Source organism: Filicampus tigris, chromosome 6, assembly GCF_054856515.1.
Source record: "Filicampus tigris isolate MCC_2025a chromosome 6, RoL_Ftig_1.0, whole genome shotgun sequence".
In the NCBI taxonomy this organism is placed as follows: Eukaryota; Metazoa; Chordata; class Actinopteri; order Syngnathiformes; family Syngnathidae; genus Filicampus; species Filicampus tigris.
This window is the reverse complement of record NC_141222.1, coordinates 26,347,083-26,367,488: the sequence shown is the minus strand read 5'-3', so window position 1 is coordinate 26,367,488 and position 20,406 is coordinate 26,347,083. Positions and strand designations below refer to the sequence as shown.

The window sequence follows — 20,406 nt, the reverse complement described above, 5'->3', positions numbered from 1 at the left end:
TTTTATGAATTTTATACAGTACTTCAATGTTCTGACTGGAACTGGAACGTCGACAATTACTGCTTTCCTAATAGCCAATTTATGTTTTGGAGCCCTGGACATGACATGTATAGAGGAATTATTATTATTATTTTTAATTGTGGCCGCTGTTCAGATGTAAAGTGTACAAAATACTGATTTGTGGCCACAAAAGAGGCATTATGTGCGGTTTCATATAATTTCAATGAACAACTTGGATGTCTGGGTGAGCAAATAGAGGCATCTTCACAAGACTGAAGGTGCGCGACATTTACTGACACAGTTGTCCAGTAATTATATTATTAATTTGTGTGCACATTATTTCTACTTAATGGCCCTAAATGAGTATTTTGTGTGCACTTTCTAGGTCATTTGTGGCTCCAACAATTTATCCAGCCCATGTCACATAAGGGATTCTGTAATGCTCTCATTTTGTAAAATACATCACAACTCCAATTTCAGTTACTGTACATTAAGTTGCGTAGCTTGCCTTTAGCATAACAGTCGCCGCTAACTTCCACCATTGTCAATAGGCATACACACCTTTCACTCCTTCATTTTTGAGAAGTTTCCCACCCTACTTTCCCTCAAGAAACCTTTACTGGAATGTACCTGGCAGAATGTCAGCTAAACATTTTAATTTCACCACCATTCGTTGTTCAAGATTCCTTGTGACGCTTACAACTCGCTGTATAAACCCAAAGATATTATTGTCATCAACACTATTATATTACTGTATTGATGAAATGATGGCTGCAGTGCTCCAGTGTGCCACCAGATGGAGTCAGACTTTCATCTACGTACGCACAGTGACGCTTTTTTCTCTTTTTTTTTTTTAGCCGTACAGACACATGTCCAGTATGACTTGCTGGACAATAATGAAACGCTTATACAGTGCAAAATGTACTGTTTTTATACATTTACATGGCATGTATTCTTTCATGAGTTAGTATCATTACTTTTATGAAATTTATATTTTTCACAATTAACTAAAAAACAAAACAAACAAAAAAAACCGATCCATCCAGGACTTTGCCTACACAACAGGTAAGGCTAACTCACATGCTAATGAATAACGTTACCTCCTGTAAAAATAAAATTTTCTGTGATCTGTTTTCCTCATAATCTAATTTGATTTTAAACACTACAGTAGCCGTTGTTTAAAGTAGTTTGATATGTTTGTAACGTAATTAATAACTAAGCAAGTTAGCAAGCATGTACAGTAATGTTAGCACATATGCTAAGTTGCTAACACTAGCTATGGGCGTTAGCATTACCAATGCTACTAGCACCAATGCGGTTTTTAACTAACATGGAGACAGAGTGGATTTAAAGTCTACACAAATTACAGTTTTTTCGTGATATTTCTTTGTAAAAAAAAAAATGAGACCAAGATAAATCTTCTCAAACTGTTTTCCACCATTTATGCGACCTGTTCGACTCAATTAAAAAAAATACATCGCAGATACATCAAATACTCTTGGAACTGGAGATGTGGCATTTCAGGTATGTTGACTTTGTTGTATTCCACAGTTTTTCCACCCCGTCTTAACATAAGAAAATTTATTTAATCAGCAGTGTCACACTCAACCCAACACCATTGTCTGCCGTATACAGTAGTTTTGCCTTTCTCAGTCCTCGTTACACTTTGGCTGAACCGTTGCTGACCCGGCGTTCGTTATCTCTGGGTTATTTACCTGCAGATTTTGCCTCACCAGCGTTGTTGTCCCTCAGCGCCTCCAATCAGCGTGACCCCGCAAACAACTCAGACATTTCTGATGAGATTAGCCAATTAGACGTGATGGCGAACATATATTGAGCATCATGGTGGAATTTTAATGATGTGACTACCTTCAGCACAGTAAGAACTGGCAACAACAACATTTAATGAGATTTAGTGCTTTCTATATGGAGGAATATTAGGGCCACACTAAAAATAAAATAAAATAATACAAACTGCACTACCGGTATACTGATCATATATCTGCAGATGTGACGGATCGGTCCGTCTATCTGCCTATGATGGATGCTCATTTTGTAGGCGACAAACGATAGACGGGAAACTTCAACAAATAGTTGGACTAAGTATAGTCGGAAAGCACATTTTTTCCATCTTTGTAATTGTCTATTTTCGTGGAGAGACTTCAATGGGCCTAAACGGTCCATAAATGTCGAATAAGGTCCGAGTCCGACCGCGGTGAGGCTTCCATGCCTCGGTGAGTTTTTCATTTCAAATATTGCCCAGCGGCAGGGAGATCGCATGTGGCAATTTGTCGAAGTTGGTAGTCGGAAATACTAACGGAAGTCTGTTTAAAATAATAGGCGGACCGGCCTATAGGCAATTACGTTTTGGTCCGGCCGGACAAAATGGCAGATAAACGGACGGCGGAAGGCCAGAAATGGACTGCAATTTTTTTTGTAAAATGCCTAGCTCTTATATGTACAATATTAATAATTTTTATGGGTAGAATCAAATTATCTGTCTGGACTTAGACGATTTTAGCAAAGGTGGCCAGCATCCTGTGATGATGTTTAAGGCAAAAACATAAAAAGACAAGATATGTCTCAACATTTCAAGAGGATGACGAATCAGAAAAATACATATATATATTGTGAGATTGAGCTTTGTTTTCATGAAAAAAACCCACCTTTTAAAACCCCAACACATTTTTTTCGAATGAACTTTATTCTTGTTATATTACACTTTCCGGAAAAAAAAAAAAACTACAAACTTTTTTCCCTCACAAAATACGACTCCTCGTTGTACACTATATATTCATTTGAATACTTCAGTCATTCAGTCATTAGCTGTACTTGGTAAGGAGTGTGGTTTGTCTTGCATGACATCAAATAAAGAAAAGGCTGTGCTGAAACATAGTTAGCAATGGAAGAGCGTCGTTAAAAATTGGCCTCCGAGGCCACGTCTAATTAACCCTCAGCGGGCACTCTCGAGCCAAACAGGAGGCTGGAGACACATCCACAACGTTGTGTGGCGCACTTGGGTTTAAATGTCACATGGCCGTGAAACAACAGCATCCATGGGCGTCCCCGGGGGTTCGGGGATTAGCCGCTGTGCCTCCATAGTTGACCTTTATGAGCGGCTAAGTAGTGTTCTCCAGGGTCTCGTTTGTCTCACTTTCGCCGAACAATGGCCTCCAAGCAACCATCGCTCCCTCTCCCTCTGTACTATCCGCAGCAAGGACTGTGTGCCATCAGTAATTACAACAGCGGAGCAACCACAGTGCTTAGCTTTTCGGTCCATTAGTTTAACGCTAACGCGAAATAGCATTTTTTTTCCTTTTCATTGTTTTTCATAGTTTAATCCTATAAGAAATTGATTGAAAACAAACAGTGCAGTGACACATGTAGACAGACAACATACTGTAACAGTGCTCACAGGCATGTATTCTTTGTCCTCTGCGAAGAACTACAATATTAGTGCTGTACAAATGAGCTGAGAGGCTTTTTGTCCTCCGAAAATAGGTTTCTAGTCTCGTAACCACATAAAGTTACCTTATACTCAAGCCTGCTAGCTTAATGCTAACACACAATGCAAAACTCCTTAGAGGAGTGACGAATAGCATCAGTGTCGCAATGTTATTATAACCCTTCAAACAACGCACATTTGACCACAAACAGTGCATCAACATATGTAGACAGACGAGTTAATACTATTCACAGGCATCGACATTAATGATAATAGATTTTCTATATAGTGCACTTTACATCAAACCAAACTCAAAGTGCGACAGTGCAACATTAAAATAGTTATTACTGACTATGGTACTTTATCATCTGGGAAAAACGACTAACACCGCAGTTTACGGCGTCACTTATTATACCGGCGTTGGAAAACTCTTCTTTGTTTGTGATTATTTGTCCGTATTATACTGCCCCTGGTGGCCAAGGCACACACCAGGAGGTGCACAAATGTTGGGAATGAAACTCAATCGTGGCGTTTCCATTCATTTTAATGGGGGAAAGGTGATTTGAGTTGAACCAAATAAAATGGTAAGGCAAGGCACCATTTGATGATGTTTTCCTAAATTAATAAATAAATAAATAAATAAATACAAGTAAATGAAAAAAAAACAACCCGAATCGTATTCTCACTGTGACAAGTTTTTGTCTGGGGAAAAATATGTTTTTACTTATTTTTTTTAATCCGCCTAAATGGGTACAGACTGTGTTCCACTGTACACTTGTTTGCATAATGGAGTGGCAGATGAGTGTCATTGTTATTTAAATGAGGCTGCGTGGTGCATCGGCAGTCACCTCAGACGTGTGTGTGTGTGTGTTTGTTGTGTTTCTTACAGCGTTATTATGCATGACAACTTGCAGCAAACCAAGAAGAAAACCAAGAAGTGATGATTACGCGCTAGTGTGCCAAACTGGGATTTAGCGGCGAGCTGTTTTGTGCCCTTGTGGCCTACAGGCAGGTGCTGCTTCTTCCCACACACACACACATACACACCCCCACACACGCACGTACACACACACACGCTGCATATATTTGTTTATTTCCATCCATTGTTTGTTTGGATGATGGGAACATTTTGGAGTGTGTGTATGGAATAGGCCGGGAGGAGGGATGTTGATGTTGTATTGTGCTAATAGAAAAATGCTTATCAAACCTCAGCAGCCCGCTATTAGCGTTTACCCGCAATCGACGATGCTACAGGTGGGCTGTTGGGATTTAGTTGATGAGGATTATGCGGGAAGTCATTTGTGACGGAAGAAAAAGCCGAGCGGGAGGGCCATTAATGTGGCCGAATGAGTTTTCTTAATACCTGCAGCAATATGCTATTTGCATGTAAATGACTGTTTATGTGATTGGGGGTAAACATAATTTACATTACGTTACAATATATATTTTGTGGTTGTCTGTGGCAAAGTGGTCTAAATGTCACAAGATGGAGTGAATTTAAAGGTGCAAGAAGCATTTAGAAAAAAAAAAAGTCACACTGCTCACATTAGATGGCCTACCAAAAAAACAAAAAAAAAAGCGTAATGTTGCGTAAGCTGTTTCCAAACAATTGCCTGCATGTGTCCTTGAGATTTTTCGGTGCATCCAGTTACGATAGACAAGTCCACCCAATTTCATATCAAGTGGTTAAACTGTTGTCTATGGCTTTTTTTTTTTTTTTACCAGCTTTTGAGCAATAGGATTTGCTTCAAATTGGAAGCATTAAATGAATATGGCTGACTTCATGTTCAATTTTGAGCATGGGCTCTTGAGACTTCTTTTGTGTGTAATGTTATGATAGACATGTCCATTGAATTTCAATTTTATTGGTGAAAAACGTTGAAGGCTGGTTTTCGATCATTGGAATTCACTCCAAAATGGCTGCTTGGAATCAAAATGGCTACTGGTAGCCCCAAATACATTTATACATACATTTCCACCAATAACACTTGACAAAATTAGAATGTGGGGGTGGATGTAAATCTTTGACTCCGCCCACACACTCAAATTATGCACGGACCCCAAATGACCCAAAACGTGCTCCTAACATGGTTGTGGGGAATGTTTTTTGTACGGTGACAAAAATTACACTTATCCCATGAAAATCCCTTTCATTCCTATATGGAGGGCATTCTTCAACTCTAGCTCCGGCTCTGAGTCACCCACGTGGACGCTGGAGGTATGTGCAGATAGGTCTCGTATAGCCGCACCCAACGGTGTATGATACACTCATGTGCGACACTCCTATCCTGAGAACTGGCCCCAAATCCTGTTGTTTTCTATCACCTTTCCCTAGCCTAACCCATTCTGCGCTCTCTGCTGGGGACCTGTGGTACTGCACCCTTCCCACCCAACGTTGATCCCCTCATTTTCTGTGGCCCTGAACATGCTTCCGTGGCTCCGCGACCCTCTGTTCATCCAGAATGGACGTCCAATTGGCCGTTTTGACCACTTCCGTCAAACAGTTCAGACTTTATCTCCAGTCTCCACCCAAATTGAGTCTGCGGGCTGCGGTCAGGTGCGATTGGTTTGATCCGTCCACCTGATATTGGGCAAATATGTCAATCATAACAGGACGCATGAAAAAGTCTCAAGAACCCACGATTGAAACTGATCAAGAAGGCAGCCATTTTGGTTTGAAGTAGCCTGGAAAATTCCAGGTACTGTGACAAAATCCTAGAAATTATGTCCTAAGGAAAAAACAACAACAATTTTTTTTTTCTATTATTGCGACATTCTTGAAAAATGTGTCCCATTTTCTCATGTAAAAAGCTACATTTTTCTCATAGGAGTCTGACATTTTCCCCTCCAAATTATGTATCCATTCTCAAGATACTTTTCTAATGTAGTTTTTTTATCGCTCTTAATTTTCAGTTTATTTTCTTGAATCCCTGCCCCCCCCAAAAATCTTGGAAAAAAACGTCTTTAAACTCCTAATCTAAGATCCCTTTTTAAAAGCAGTCATAAAGAAATGTATACTTTTTATTTTTTATTTTTTTTAACTTTTAGCTGCCTCATGACATTTAAATGAAGCTCATTCTGTTAACCTCTTTGTCTTTTTCTTTCTCTTTAAGAAGTCCTCATCAGATTGGTTTGGCAGCTGAGGGTGACAGTGCAACATGTGCAACACACACACACACACACGTATTCGCACACACAGAGGGGTCCCTAACAGGATTTGGGGACTGGTACCCACCAGCTGGAAGTGAGACGGGGAGGTGTGGCCATCATCCAGGGACGGTGGTAAGTGACACGCAAGTTGATGGTGCTGAGAGACGAGGAAGGCTTTATTCCTGTAAGATTCAAACTTAAATACGACTCTTTTCTTTTTCTTTGTAACATTGTGACATTTTATCTTGAAAAAATATGTTTACTGTTGTAAATTTTGGACTTTTTGGTAAAAAAAAACCCCAAAAAACTTGCAACTTAATTCTCATAATATTCCAATTTTTTGACTTTGAAAAATGATGGTGTCCTGAAAGGATTTGACTGTTTAATCTAAAAAAATACTGCCCTATTCTTTTTAAGATGACTTTTGATCCTAGAAAAAAAATCTGCATTAGTCTTGTAAAATTCTTCTTTTTTTTCCCAAAAATGTGCAACGTTATTCTCATATAATGACTTTTCATCTCAAAAATGAGTTTTTTTCCCCTCATAAAATTCAGACTTTTATTGCTATAATTATGACAGTTGTCGCAGAGAATCCTAAGCTTTATATAAAAAAATACCTCTTGTATCTCGTAATGTGTATTCTGAACAATAGGAAAAAGTATGACTGGAAAATTATGACTTCTTTCTTCAAAAAATATTGTTGTAAGATTCAGACTGTTTTTCCCCCAAAACAATGTGACTCCTCTCTCAAGATTCTGACTTTGGGTGCTTTGCTTTTAATCTTACGATTTCTAGTCCAGCAACAAATATGTTCTTATTCTCATTCAATTTTATTTTTAATTTTATTATGATGATATTCTAATCTTAATTTTTTCTCAAAAGATTCAGACTTTTTTCTTGCTAAAATACATCTTTCTTTGTTGAAAATATATTTTTTTCTAGCAATACTGTAACTTTTTTAATCTAAATGCCTTTTTTTTTCTCATAAGATTCTGATTTTTTTTCTCCAAAATTAATTTTCATTAACTTGAAAAATTCAACTTTATACTTTTTACCATTCTTACATTTTTTCATATTAAAAAATAAGACTTTTTTTCTCGGATGAGTTAGACCTTACTCTTGTTATATTATGACTTTTTATCTTAAAAATACACTTTATTCTCATATTTTCAGATTCTAACTTTGTGCAACATGTGTTATGGCACACGCGCACACACACACACACACAGAGGGGTCCCTAACAGGATTTGGAGAATGGTACCAATTAGCTGGAGTCGAGGCAGGGAGGGGTGGCCATCATCCAGGGATGGAGGTGAGCGTCACACAAGTCGATGGTGCCGGTGCAGGAAGGCTTTAAAATAAATCATCAAGGTTCTCAGCAGGGGGCCTTGGGGTACGCCCGTCGAAAGGGTGGATGAGCTGCTTTGGGGGATGCGCCTTGTCGTCCGAGCTCTCCTTCTGCTCCATATTTCCACCCAGGGTCCAGCCCCAGAAGCCTCCTTTGATGCTCTGCGTGATGATGTCATAGCGAGGGAGGGGAGCGAGGCACGATCAAAGCCGAGGAAAGGGGAGGGATGAAGATGCGGAGGAAGAGGAGGAGGAGAGGCACATCCAAGACAACAACGGGACAAAGATGGCGACACCGTCCGCCGGCGGGACGTCCCCCCGAAAACCTCGCCGAGGGTTCGAGCCCCCGTTCGTCCACCCGGGGATGACCGACGAGACCACGCGGCGGAGGGCCGAGCGTCGACGCCACGGCCGCCATCGGGCTCGCACGGTAAGCCTCTCCGCCTTCGCCAAGGTCTGCCATCTCCCCGTCTTTTCTCATATTTTTCCCGTCCATTTTCTTTTCTTTTTTGGCCCCTTTCATCCGGGGCTCCTTTTTGGCCACTAATATAGGCCTCTCTTTGCCATCAAAGGCAGCACATCAATTGCCTTGACTCCCAAGTGTATGTGCGAAGAGGGTTGAAGGAGAGAGAAGGGGGGAGCGAGAGAGAGGGGAAAAAAAGGACAGATGAACGCCATGTTAGCAAAGATCAAGGCTCGCTTTCATGCCCCGTTTTCGTTTGGTCGTCTTCGTTCGGAAGGCGGCGGGCGGCGGCGGCGGATAGGTGGTGGCGTTTCCCCGTCCCGTCCTTCTCCGACTCTCTCCGAATTCGCTTGGAAAACTGCCCTTTTTTTGTTGTTCGTTTTTTCTTGTGTCTTTTTTCGCATATTTCCTCTACGGATGATGACAATACGTGAAACAATATTTGAATAAGCAGCAGGAGGGCGGCCGGCTAATCCGGTGTGGCTAATCCAGCATTGGCGCAGGCCATACTGGCGGCCCAGCAGTATTCAGCGGCGTCACAATACACGTCAGCGGGACGCCGTGGCAGATTTACTGACAACTCGCAAACCAACACGGGAGCGGCTGGGAAAGGCCAGCAGATGGACGGACGGACGGACGGACGGAGAGATAGATGGAGGGATCATTGAGCAGCCTTGCTGACGCCTTCCGTATTTCCACTCATGCTACGGCAAAGAATCGGATCATAAAACACGTTTTTTTTCTACTTTCATGGTCGGTCTCTACAAGGCGTCCATGATAAGACACACGATAAAAATGTCTGATCACCACCAATGGCTTTATTCTGCTAATATTTATGAAATTTTATCTTGGGCAAGAAAATACGTCATTATAAGATTTTTTTTTTCCCCCCATCAAAACAGTGATTTGAGTCTCATGGATTCGGTTTCCTTTTTCAGAATACACTAAATGCTTTTCCCCAAAAATATTACCGTCTATAAATAATATATAAGTCTTTTAATATTTTTTTCCCTTGTATGTAGTAGTGTGGTCGTCTAGTTAGCATGTCTGCCTCACAGTGCAGAAGTCGTGAGTTTGAGTCCGGCCCCGGCCTTCCTGTGTGGAGTTAGCATGTTCTCCCCGTGCCTGTGTGGGTTTCCTCCAGTAGTGTGTGTAACATTTTAAACTTTTTTTTTTTTTTATTATTATTATCCTGAGATTCTGACTTTTTCTCCCCAAATTGTATGTTGCGTTTTTTTCTATTTGAATATAAAACTAATTTGTTTTAAACATTGATACAAATCTGACTTTTGTCTAGGAGTCGAATTTTTATTATTATTACCGTATTCTTGAATTTTGGGAGAAAAATTCCATCACCCCCCAAAAAAGTTTTTCTGTACGATTTGTTGATTTTTTTTTTTTATTGGAAAAAAACAACTTAAAGAAAAACCTTAATATTGCAAAAATATGATTTTTTTTTTTTTTTTGCGTGCGATCCTGCCTTTTTTTTTTTTTTTAATCGAGTCATGTCCCAGCAAAGAATCTTGTCTGGTGGCAAATTTACTGACAACTCGCAAACCAACACAGGACTGGCTGGGATAGGCCACTCCTCTCTCTAGTATTGAAGAGGAGCTACTGCACATGTACAACTTTTAATTTTCGCACAGCCAGAGTGGAAACACGGACAATTGAATGAAAGGACTTCACTCATCATTAAATGTATACATACTTTTACAAATATTTTTATGTTATCAATTTGATTTCATCGTAAACAAGGTCATTGGGATGGCCCTCTGTTGATCACCGACCACTGCCCTATAGCCAGTGAGGCTACGGCAAATAATTTTCTGTCCTTTTCAACCTTAATTAATCCAAATATTATTTATACAATCTTTATTTTGCAATTGAGAAGCCATTCTCATTTGCAATGCCGACCTAGCAGCATACAACAGACAGAAAAGAATGTAACTTTATCGTAATTTGACGGCAATTTTTTTCCCCCCACTCATTAAAATATGATTTTCTTTTAAGATTTGGACTTTTTTTTATCGAAAATTTGATATAAACTTTTGAGGAATTTCAAATCAATATATATATATTTTTTTTTTTTTCTTGACACAGTATAACTATTTACATTTGAACATCCGATCACAGTACCTCCAGACATCAACAAGTTCTGTGTAAAAGGCACAGAGAACAAAATGGTGTCATCACCAATGACCATGGCAATGTCCAGACATCAGCTCAAGCATATTGGCCACCACCTCCTCCTGTTTGGTCAAGCACTTGTCTCCAATTCATCTTAAAGAGCCAGAGGTCTGTTGCTCCTTTAAGCGCCATATAATGAAGATTTTACCGCGGGCCAATTCGATCTAAATGGCTCTTTGTAGCACGGCGGGGGCCCCGAAGAGATAAGCCTGTTTCTGACAGGCCCTCCGTACAGATGCCCAAATCTGCAGTGGCAGCTTGAACAAAGGACCCCCCTCCTTCTCCCTGGACAAAAAAAGCACCCATCTCCTCACTTTCCACTCAATGCCAGACGTCCTGCTCCCTGCTTTTTATCTTCATTGGAAGTGGCAGTCGTGCTCACATGCTTGTCACTGGTAAACAAGTGAAGAGTTACAGCCCTGCTTTGCCTTACAATGCAGGCTGACACCTCAAGGATGGCTTGTCTGTCAATTAGGTTCATAATAGGGTCCTCTTGAATCATTTTTTTTTTTAGGGGAGTCAACATGCCCGATAACTCACATATATATTTACCAGGATAAAAATATACAGTATGTACTATTTTAACATGACTGTCATGACTACCCCCGGAACTCTCTCCGTAGCACCCCCCGGAAAGTTTAGAAGAAAAAAAAAAAAAATCAGCCCCTGACATCGGTTTCACTCATCGACACGAAAGTGGGTGGACATATCTGTCATAACACCACGCACGGAAAAGTCTCAAGCAACATAGAGCCAAACTGAAAAGGAAGTGCGGCATTCCGGTTTGAAGCAACCATTTGGGGAGAAATGCCAGGGATTTTTGTTGTTAGTCAAACTGCGACTGGGGAATTCGCCCAAATGAACCAGCCCCTGATCAAAAGCAGATGTTCCAGGTAGTAGGGGTAACGGAAATTGATTCGAATGGGAAAATCGGTTTCGCTTTAAAAGATGTGTGAACATCGATACATCAAATCATGAATCGGTCTAAATAAAGTTCGAACCGGTCAAAAACGAATCAAAAAGTTTTACATCGGTTTTGATGTGGCTGATGATTTGTTGTTTCTTGGAATTTAATTAATTGATGAATATTGCGTTTGTGGGATATGAGTTAAGCAGCAAAATCCACCCGTTTTTAGCCATCTTAGGAGGCGGCCATTTTGTCATTTCTGTCGACTGAAAATGACATCACAACTACTCAGGGCTCAGGTAACGACCAATCACGGCTCAGCTTCAGAAAACAGAGGGGGGATTTTGCTGCTTAACTCATATTGCACAAACGCAGTATTCATCAGAATGCCGTGTTTCAACTAGTGGCCTTGCATAGAACATATTCTTGAAAAAGAAAAAAAAAGGTTTGGGTTGACTTCCACTTTAAATAGTTTTGGCTTTGCGAGCTTTTACATGGTGCAACATGTTAGTAAACATGACAAAATCTACAAATACACTTCTTTGTCTTCGAAAAATGAAATTCCCAATTTACAGTATTGACGCAACCCAACTTTATTTATAGAGACCTTTAAAAACGACTACAGCTGCATACAAAGTGCTATACATAAAGTTCAAATCAAACGTAAGAATAAATTCAATTTAGATTAATAACATAAAGACAGTAAATACAATAAAACCATGCTGAGCCTCATGCCGAGTCGAACGTCAAAGAATAGAAATGTGTTTTAAGACGAGTTTTGAAAATAGACAGAGCTAGCCTAACGTTTAGCGCGTTTAGCGGTCTTTCAAAACTGAAGACATTGTTTTTTTTCCTGTACAGATTAATGTTGTCAAAATCGGATGATCGTGTTGGGGAGTCGCCGTGAAAAAGTGGGTGTGAAACTCAATTCAGCTCTGCCGAAAATGCACAAGGACCTTCTTCTGGCATGTGTGGCGCACACACAACTTTATGGGGTGTGTTCAGGGGCGCTGGACTTTTAGATGACTGTAAATATTAATGTTGTATACTCAAGGTAGAGGTCATAGGTACTGTAGGTGGATGGACGGATGCCAGGTGTATTAAAGCCCCCTCGTGTGATGACCTTTCTTCAGCGGAGAGCTCAGACGACTGCACACACGCGCGTGCACACGCACACACACACACACACACACACACGCGCGCGCGGAGGAGGCTCATTATAGATTCATAAGTAGCAACATGCCCCCAACCCTTCCTCACCAAGACACCATAAAGGTCAAGTTCAGCCTCCTCAGTATTCTGTCTTTGTCTCTCTCTCTCTCTCTCTCGCCCTCATCTCCGGGGGCAACTGCCGCAAACAATAACAACACCACTAGCGCGCGTACGTGTGTGTCGGAGAAATGCGAATACACTTCCGTAATGAAGCATGCATGTGTGTAAGGTCGGCCACTCAAGCGAACCAAGCCTTCTGACATCGGGAAGTACACGTGGCTCCGGAACGGCCAGATTTAAGACTTCATTGTATGCTGGGCTGATTCAATCCAATGCACGCTGGATGTAGCAAAGCAGCCCCAGAACATAACCATGACCAACAGAGGCGGACCAGCCTGTAGGCGGGTCCTATATTTTCTGAATCTGAGTCGCGATTGGTCGTTGTGATCTCGTTTTCAGTCGACAGAAGACAAAATGGCCGCCCCCCAGAGATGGCTAAAAACGAGTGGATTAGCACTTATTCCACAAATCATCAAATCAAATTATCAGAATGCCCTGTTTCAACTAGTGGGCTTGCATAGAACATAGTCTTGAAAAAAAATGTTTGTGTTGACTTCGTCTTTAAATACTACAAATTTTGTACGAAACTTTTTTTGTTTAATCCTTCATTTGGTCATTTCTGCGTTTACATACAGTAGTCATAAAACACAATCTTCTGTGAGCCTTGAAAGATCATTCGGAATGCTCCAAATTGGCTGGCACTCAATAGGTTCTCTTATTTTGAGAATGGCTGGCATTGAAAGAATTGCGGTAAGCACATTTGAACACCTTGATGGTTTTCAGAGTTCATGCGCAGATTCCAAAAAATCCTGTGCGGGATGCAGCAAAAACGCCAATGTGTCACAGTAGACATAGTGTTCGCTTCTTTCTTTTGTGTGCTTTATTTTTGCATCTGTAAACAAAGAGCTGACGCGACTTAACAAAAAGCCACTGCGGCTTTTTGCCCACATGCGTAACTGCCGATGAGTCCATTTCATTAAAACGCTGTTGCTAACCAAAAACAGCAGCACGTAAACAGTCTCTCACGTGAAGCAAAGTGTGACATCTCACCGCATGCTTCGCCGTATTCTCGATGACATCTCGCTTGGCGTTGGCGATTGCGTCCTTAGCGGCGGCGGACACGTGGCCCCGGAGAATGAGTAAATGAAAATGAGTGAATGTAACCTTGTTTCCCATAGGCTATGCTCGGTCACCATGAGACAGCAGCACCAATCACCGGTCCAGGATTGGACCTTTGCATGTGTGTGGACCCCACCTGACCGAGGGGACATGCTGGTGAGTCATTGGAGTAAAATCTATAAGAATGTATCACAAATCAATCATTCAATCAATCAATCACCATTTCAGCTTTAATTAGGCTGTCCTCATAAGAGTGCATGCATTGTGGTCTAATGCCGCTCTGTCGGACTCTCTCTCTTTCTCTCTCTCTCTCTCCCTCCCACTCTCTCTCGCTCTACTGATGAAGACTCGGGTCGGTTGGTGCTCCTCTCAGCCTGTCAGCCAGTCAGTCAGTCATCCGGGATGAGAAGACTGACAGGCGGAGTGCTGGCCCGCTGTTGGTGGGGGTCCAGAAGTGGACGGGAGCCCCGGTGAACTGACGGGAGGTTAGAAACTGCAGGTGAGAATACGTTTTTTTCCATTTCAAACCAACTCACATACCCAAAAACAGAATTACAGTATTCATTTCTTAAGTGAGCAGACATGCTCTGTTTGTCTGTTTGTTGAATTAAGACGTGTGCTGAAGACAGATTGAGGCAAACTAGTAGTTAATCCGCTCGTTTTCGTCACAGTTAACTACCGGTAACTGTCGCGGGTGTAGTAACCGGTGTTCACCAACGAGAGCGATATTGGGCAGTAGAGGTCGGCAAATAACCGTGATTTTGGCGATCGGCGCTCGAAGACAATAATGTTTTTTTGTAATTACATTGTATTTTCGAAAAAGCTTTCATAAAGAGTTTTTTATTGTTATTAAAAGACATGTTAAAAAATCCCAAATTTGAATACATATCCTGTATTATATATTAAAACTGAAAATTGTCTGTTAATATACTATTCACACTCACTGAATGCAACTGACCACACCAAAATCCCGGCGGGTCTACTGCATCAGCAAAATAATGAAGAAAAAAAAACATATATATATATATATTAGTGTTGTCAAGCAATGATAAATTATTATTCATTTACATTACATTACATTACATTTTAAATGAAAACATGATAAATATTTTGTATTCATTTATAAGCAATATTTTTTTTACCGCTTGTATTTAGATCCAGTTTGTAAAAATGATGCAAACAAATCCTGATTAAAAGAAATCAATCCAAAATAAAAAAAATAACCCTCCAAAATATATTCAACATCGACATGATTCTGTAAAAAATATTATAAATAACAATAATTTGATAAATAATATTTTGCATGGCTTGTATTGAAGTAGAATCAGTGAAAATTGTTTACATATCCAAATCAAGTATGGTTTAACAAGAGAAATAATTGCACCCCCCCCCCCAAAAAAAATCAACCCACGTACCGCGTCTCTCTCTCTCTCTCTCTCTCTCTCTCTCTCTCTCTAGCCACTCGGCCACCATGGGGAGTTGAGGGGAAGGGTGGGGGGGGCAAAGACGTCGGGTTCATTTCTTTTTCTTTTGCCCCTACATTGACGCCAATGAAGCCTTCCTCATGCCGCCTTGCGGAGTACACACTTGGTGCCAGTATCCCCAATGCGGCACGACACGGGGAACGGCCTCTCAGAGACGGTAAGACTTTGTGTGTGTGTGTGAAGCAGAAAAACACTATGTGTGTGTGGAGAGGGGGAGCTCCTCGGAGCTAATGCTAACTAGCATGCTATAGTAGCTAACAGGCTAGCAGCCTGAGTGGAAAACGTGCCGCTCGGCTTTTTTTGTTGTTGTATTTGTTTGCATCGCGAGCGAGTTTGAGCACTTTTTGGAAGCGGTTTTTTTTCCCCTTGATTAAAACGAGCGACCGTAAAAGTGGCGACGGGGTTGTTGGGTGGCGGAGGAGGAGGGGGGTGGTTGGTTTTTGATTCTGATTCAGGCCGTTTTATGTAGTTGTGGAGTTTGTTGCTGGAGTCGGCCCACCATCCCCCACACACGCACCGCCCCTCTCGCAAGGCCCGAGATGAATGAGATTCTCACTTCAAAGCCTTGGCACACTGTTGGTGGGCACAGCTTCAAGGCTAGTTAGCCACCTAGTCCCCCCCCCCCCCCGTGCTAACTAGCACTAGCTTGGGAGCAAATTTGCCTAACTTACTCATGGCGCGTTGCTGTTGGTTTCCGCTGCCAATTACTTAGTTCTAAAGTAGATTTTGTTGTTGACGTATTTTTTTCAAATCAATGTTCGAACTTTGACGGCGGTAGTCGATAGAACGCTCGCCGCTAGCAAACTTTTGCTCCCAGTGGCTAACTGTCACCATTGGATAGAATGCACCCGTGCTATTGTTTGCTTAGCGAGGCTACCATTCCGGCTATTCTTGTATTGATTGCGGCATTAACACAAATTTTTCACAGGGCACTGTAGCCTTCTGCATGTTAACTTTAAGTAAGAGCATTCATTATTAAAATATGCACTTTAAAATGCAAAACCAAACCCAGCCTTATCCCAATGTTCACTCTCTGGCATGTATGGTAGGGATGTGACAACAAAATTAAAATCTTTATTCTCCCCCCCCCCCAACAAGATGATTGTCACCGGAAAGATCAGGAATAAAGGAACAAAACGGTGTGTAAACTTTGTCAATATGTTACAAATGAAAGTTATGACATTTAAAGGATTCAAAAAGCTGGGAAAAATGTTGGGAACTTTCTCTATTGTTACAATGGAATGGCCTGTGACTGAGTGTCTGTGCGACGCGGTGTGCGACTGTTCAGGGATAAGTAAGAGCAAAGAGAAGCATTTTGAGTCGAGATAAGAATAGGGAACGACTACGTGTGCCATAAAAGCCTTCTCTGCAGTGCGACCCCCGTCTGCCTGTTGTTTTTTTGGCAACTGGAGATTCCCACACCATCACTGGCAACGGACGGCTAGTTTATCCCGGTGCACAGCTCTACTGCCTCTCCCACCCATTCAAGGTCAGGTGACACAAATTTTGGCAGTATATCATGTTCTTTGGCAGTAGCGCACAAATTGGATGTAACTTTGTCCGCCAATCCCAGAAAACCCTCAATATTGGTCAGAATAGGACGATTTAAATATTCCATCTTGCTATCAACACTTTTTGGGCGGTCAGAGATGAGTAATCCCGCCGTGCGTGCGAGAAACATTGAAATACTCTATGAAAATCATCAAATTGAGAACGAAGCGACAGAGCCGATTCGACTGTACATCACATCTAAAACTAGATGCGGAAAGCACAATTTTAACAAGCCAGAGCTCATTTTTATGAGAGGAGTGCAAAAGAGACCGGCGCACCGTGATCACGCGAAGATGGCCTCGCAAAAAATGGCGGAAACAAGTCAGCTGTCACGTACCTACACATTGCAGGTTTGCGTGTAAAATTCCTAAGATTTACAATTTACAAGACCACCAGCATTATCAGACAGACAATTTAAAAACGATTCCTGTGACATAAGTGTCATTTATCTCAGACAAACATTAAGGAAGTCACGAGTCCAACTGGTGAAAACGTACTCATTTCTGGCCTACATCTTAATGCAAAGGCAGTTGGGATCAAGATTTTAAGTGACCTTTTTTGTTGAATACGTTTCCGGCTGACATAACTTTCTTAATCTTTATTAGCGGGTGCGTCTCTCCACAAGACAATTCAATACGGTTTTCGAGATGAGGGGTGCGAAATGGTTCATTTCGATTTGAAAGTGGAACGATTCGAGTCGGTTCGACTTAGAGGGATTACTATTCGATATGGTACTGCTTGGGTCGAGAGGGTATGATGCAATGTCTTTTTTTGTTGTCATTTGTTAGTACTGTAAATGCGCCATTTCCTTCTCCAATAAAAAATGATTAGCTATACAGTGTATTTCAAAGTGGATTCATTTGAATCGATTCACTCTCATCTTTTAAATTAAAAAACGAATACGTTTTCGTTTCAAACCAGTTTTTGTTACACCTCTATTCTTTATCCAATGTTCAAAAGGTTGTTAGCAGTGGAAAGCTTGCCAAACACTAAAGCCAACAACCCATAATCATGAACTTGTGTGGTTTCATTTGGCACTCAAACATGCACAGAAAAAAACCTAAACATTTGAGGATGAACAAACACTTTTGAAGATGTTAGAATACATAGGAAGGAATAAAGGTAGCACAGTTAAGAGGCATTTGAGTTTATCAAATTTCTGAAGTTAGCATTGGAAGTGATGGAAAATATGAACCACTATGGTGGGTCTGACCAGCAGCAGTTCCCAAAACCATATGTGCGGATCGACCAGTTTACGTTACAGTTGGCAGAAGTATTAAAAAAAGTATATGATAACGATGTGTTTATGTATTTGAAAAGTGCTGTTCGTCATCTATCATTTTTTGAGGGGGGTTTGTCAACTACAAAATTGGTAAAAGTACACTTGCGCTTTTGACAAATGTCATTGTTGTTTATCCCACAACATAAGAGGATGGTTAATAGCGTCATCTCTGAGGGTCCCGCCAGTAATAATAGATTTGACAGCCCTCCCCCCCAAATGATTTCCTTTGTGACACCAACCGCTATTCTTGTCTCCCTTTTTGCAGGGTGAATTGTTTGTCTACAAAATCATCGCTACGGGGGCGAGTGTGACCTCTGCCGTGCGCAACCAGAGACATGATTGGCTTCAGAGGCGGCGGCGGCGGCGGCGGGGTGGCGGCCCCGCTCAGCGGCCTGGCCCATTTCACAGAGGATGCGCCGCGGCCGCCGGTCCCCGGCGAGGAGGGCTCCGACGTGGAGCCACCCGTGCAGTCGGCGGCCACCCGTCCCGGCGCGCTCTCGCAAACTCCCGGTTTCCCGCTCTCCCTGTCCGCCAAGACGGCCGACTCGTCCGTCTACGCGCCCTCCTCCTCGTCATCCGCGACGCCCCGCCGGCCCGACCTGGACCTGGGCTACGAACCGGAGGGCTCGGCCTCGCCCACGCCGCCCTACCTGAAGTGGGCCGAGTCGCTCCACTCGCTGCTGGACGACCAGGAGGGCATCCAGCTGTTCCGCAACTTCCTGTGCCAGGAAGGCTGCGCCGACCTGCTGGACTTCTGGTTCGCCTGCTCGGGATTCCGCAAGACGAGCCCGGAGAAGCGAGCCAAGCTGGCCAAGGTCATCTACAGGAAGTACATCGTGGACGGCGGCGGCATCGTCTCCAGGCAGATCAAGCCGGCCACCAAGAGCTTCATTCGCGACTGTGTGGGGAGGCCGCATCCTGACCTCGCCATGTTTGAACAGGTACGTTTTTCACACTGACGTTGCACCGACGGATGTTGACTTGCTCAGCTAGTTGACGGTTTTAATCTTTGGTCTTTCTACTGAGGCAGAGGTTCTGATGTCGAGTTAAAAGTTGGGGTGCTACCATTCCGACCATTGCGTATTTTTCAACCCCATTGCCACAATCACTTTTTCTGTGAAGTATATACACGTGCATATTTTACTGCTATTTTACTTTTCATTAAAAAAATAAAAATAAAAAAATAAATTCTAAAGCACAAAATACAGAACCTTGTCTGATATAAAATCAACTAAATATTAACAAAAGTGGATCGTGTGTAAAGTCCAATGTGACCCTGTGAAGTGCTAAATGAACACATTTCAGCGACCCATTCCACAGCTGGAGGCAAAACAGTCCCGCCTTCTATTTTTCATTTTGTCAAATGGTTTCTTGCACTCCAGTGCCTCATTTCCGGGATAATCAGTGGCCACTTTGCAGCAGATATCCAAGTGCCTCACTTTGAGTCTGTTGCGAAGACGTTTCTTCACCTCACAAATATCAAACAAGAGATTTGATATTTCTGCTACTATCGTCAATAGTGGGTTGGCAAATCATTTTCGATGAAGTGTGTGCTCCCCGAAAAGTAAAAACACAGTAAAGCACATCTTTCAAAACAAGCTTTAGACTAAATCGTTTTTCTGTGAACTGCTTTGAATGCATTTTTTCTTTTTCTATTGCTGACTCTTGGATAGGCGTCATCCCATGACACATGGAGCCATGGGTCCTAAACGCTGTTCAAGGGTCGTGGGGGGGGGGGCAGCTGTTTTTCTTGAAATTCGCTGTTCACGTTGCCAACCTTTCTCTTCACGGCAGGCTTGGAAAAAGACATGACTGGGGACCAAGTGGGGGACTTTAAGTGGGGGAAGAAAAAAACCAAAATGCCCAGGGCAACAACTCGGCAAAAACGTGGGCTTCGCGTTAATATGATTCTACTTCTTCCCAACTTGGCCTCAATGTCTTGTCCTTCACTGGTCAGCTCCATTTCATGAAGAACCGCCCCCAAATTCTATATGCAGGAAAACCCCTTCTCACTCGATCTCAAGTATTGTGCCATGACATTAAAGGCGCAAAAATCCCCGCTTCCAACTCGATTCCAGTGTACTTAAAAGAAAATGGAGTTGAATTGATGTGGTTTGGCATCCGTGCATGTTTACTTTTTGTTTTAGTCATCTCTTGGCTGACGTCTTAGTGAGGAATTAAAAATAATGTCGCTGTTGT

At 42.1% G+C, this 20,406-nt stretch overlaps 1 protein-coding gene across 7 annotated transcripts in view; it reads left to right on the top strand.

Moving 5' to 3' along the window:
• The first annotated feature begins 852 nt into the window (after positions 1 to 852).
• The window catches only part of LOC147146499 (axin-1-like), a 29,908-nt gene continuing 10,354 nt past the window's right edge, over positions 853 to 20,406 (top strand). The window contains exons 1-8 of one of the 7 annotated variants that reach the window (XM_086032563.1): positions 853 to 1,065; positions 4,335 to 4,457; positions 6,559 to 6,727; positions 8,075 to 8,372; positions 13,950 to 14,046; positions 14,237 to 14,389; positions 15,349 to 15,531; positions 18,473 to 19,148. In XM_086032563.1, coding sequence (XP_085888689.1) covers positions 18,543 to 19,148 — 606 coding nt within the window. In that variant the 5' untranslated portion in view covers positions 853 to 1,065; positions 4,335 to 4,457; positions 6,559 to 6,727; ... (3 more) ...; positions 15,349 to 15,531; positions 18,473 to 18,542. Of the gene's footprint in view, positions 1,066 to 4,334; positions 4,458 to 6,558; positions 6,728 to 7,311; positions 8,373 to 13,949; positions 14,047 to 14,236; positions 14,390 to 15,348; positions 15,532 to 15,790; positions 16,864 to 18,472; positions 19,149 to 20,406 lie in introns of those variants that run through there. The other 6 variants (XM_086032561.1, XM_086032562.1, XM_086032566.1 and 3 more) reach the window with 6 other exon arrangements.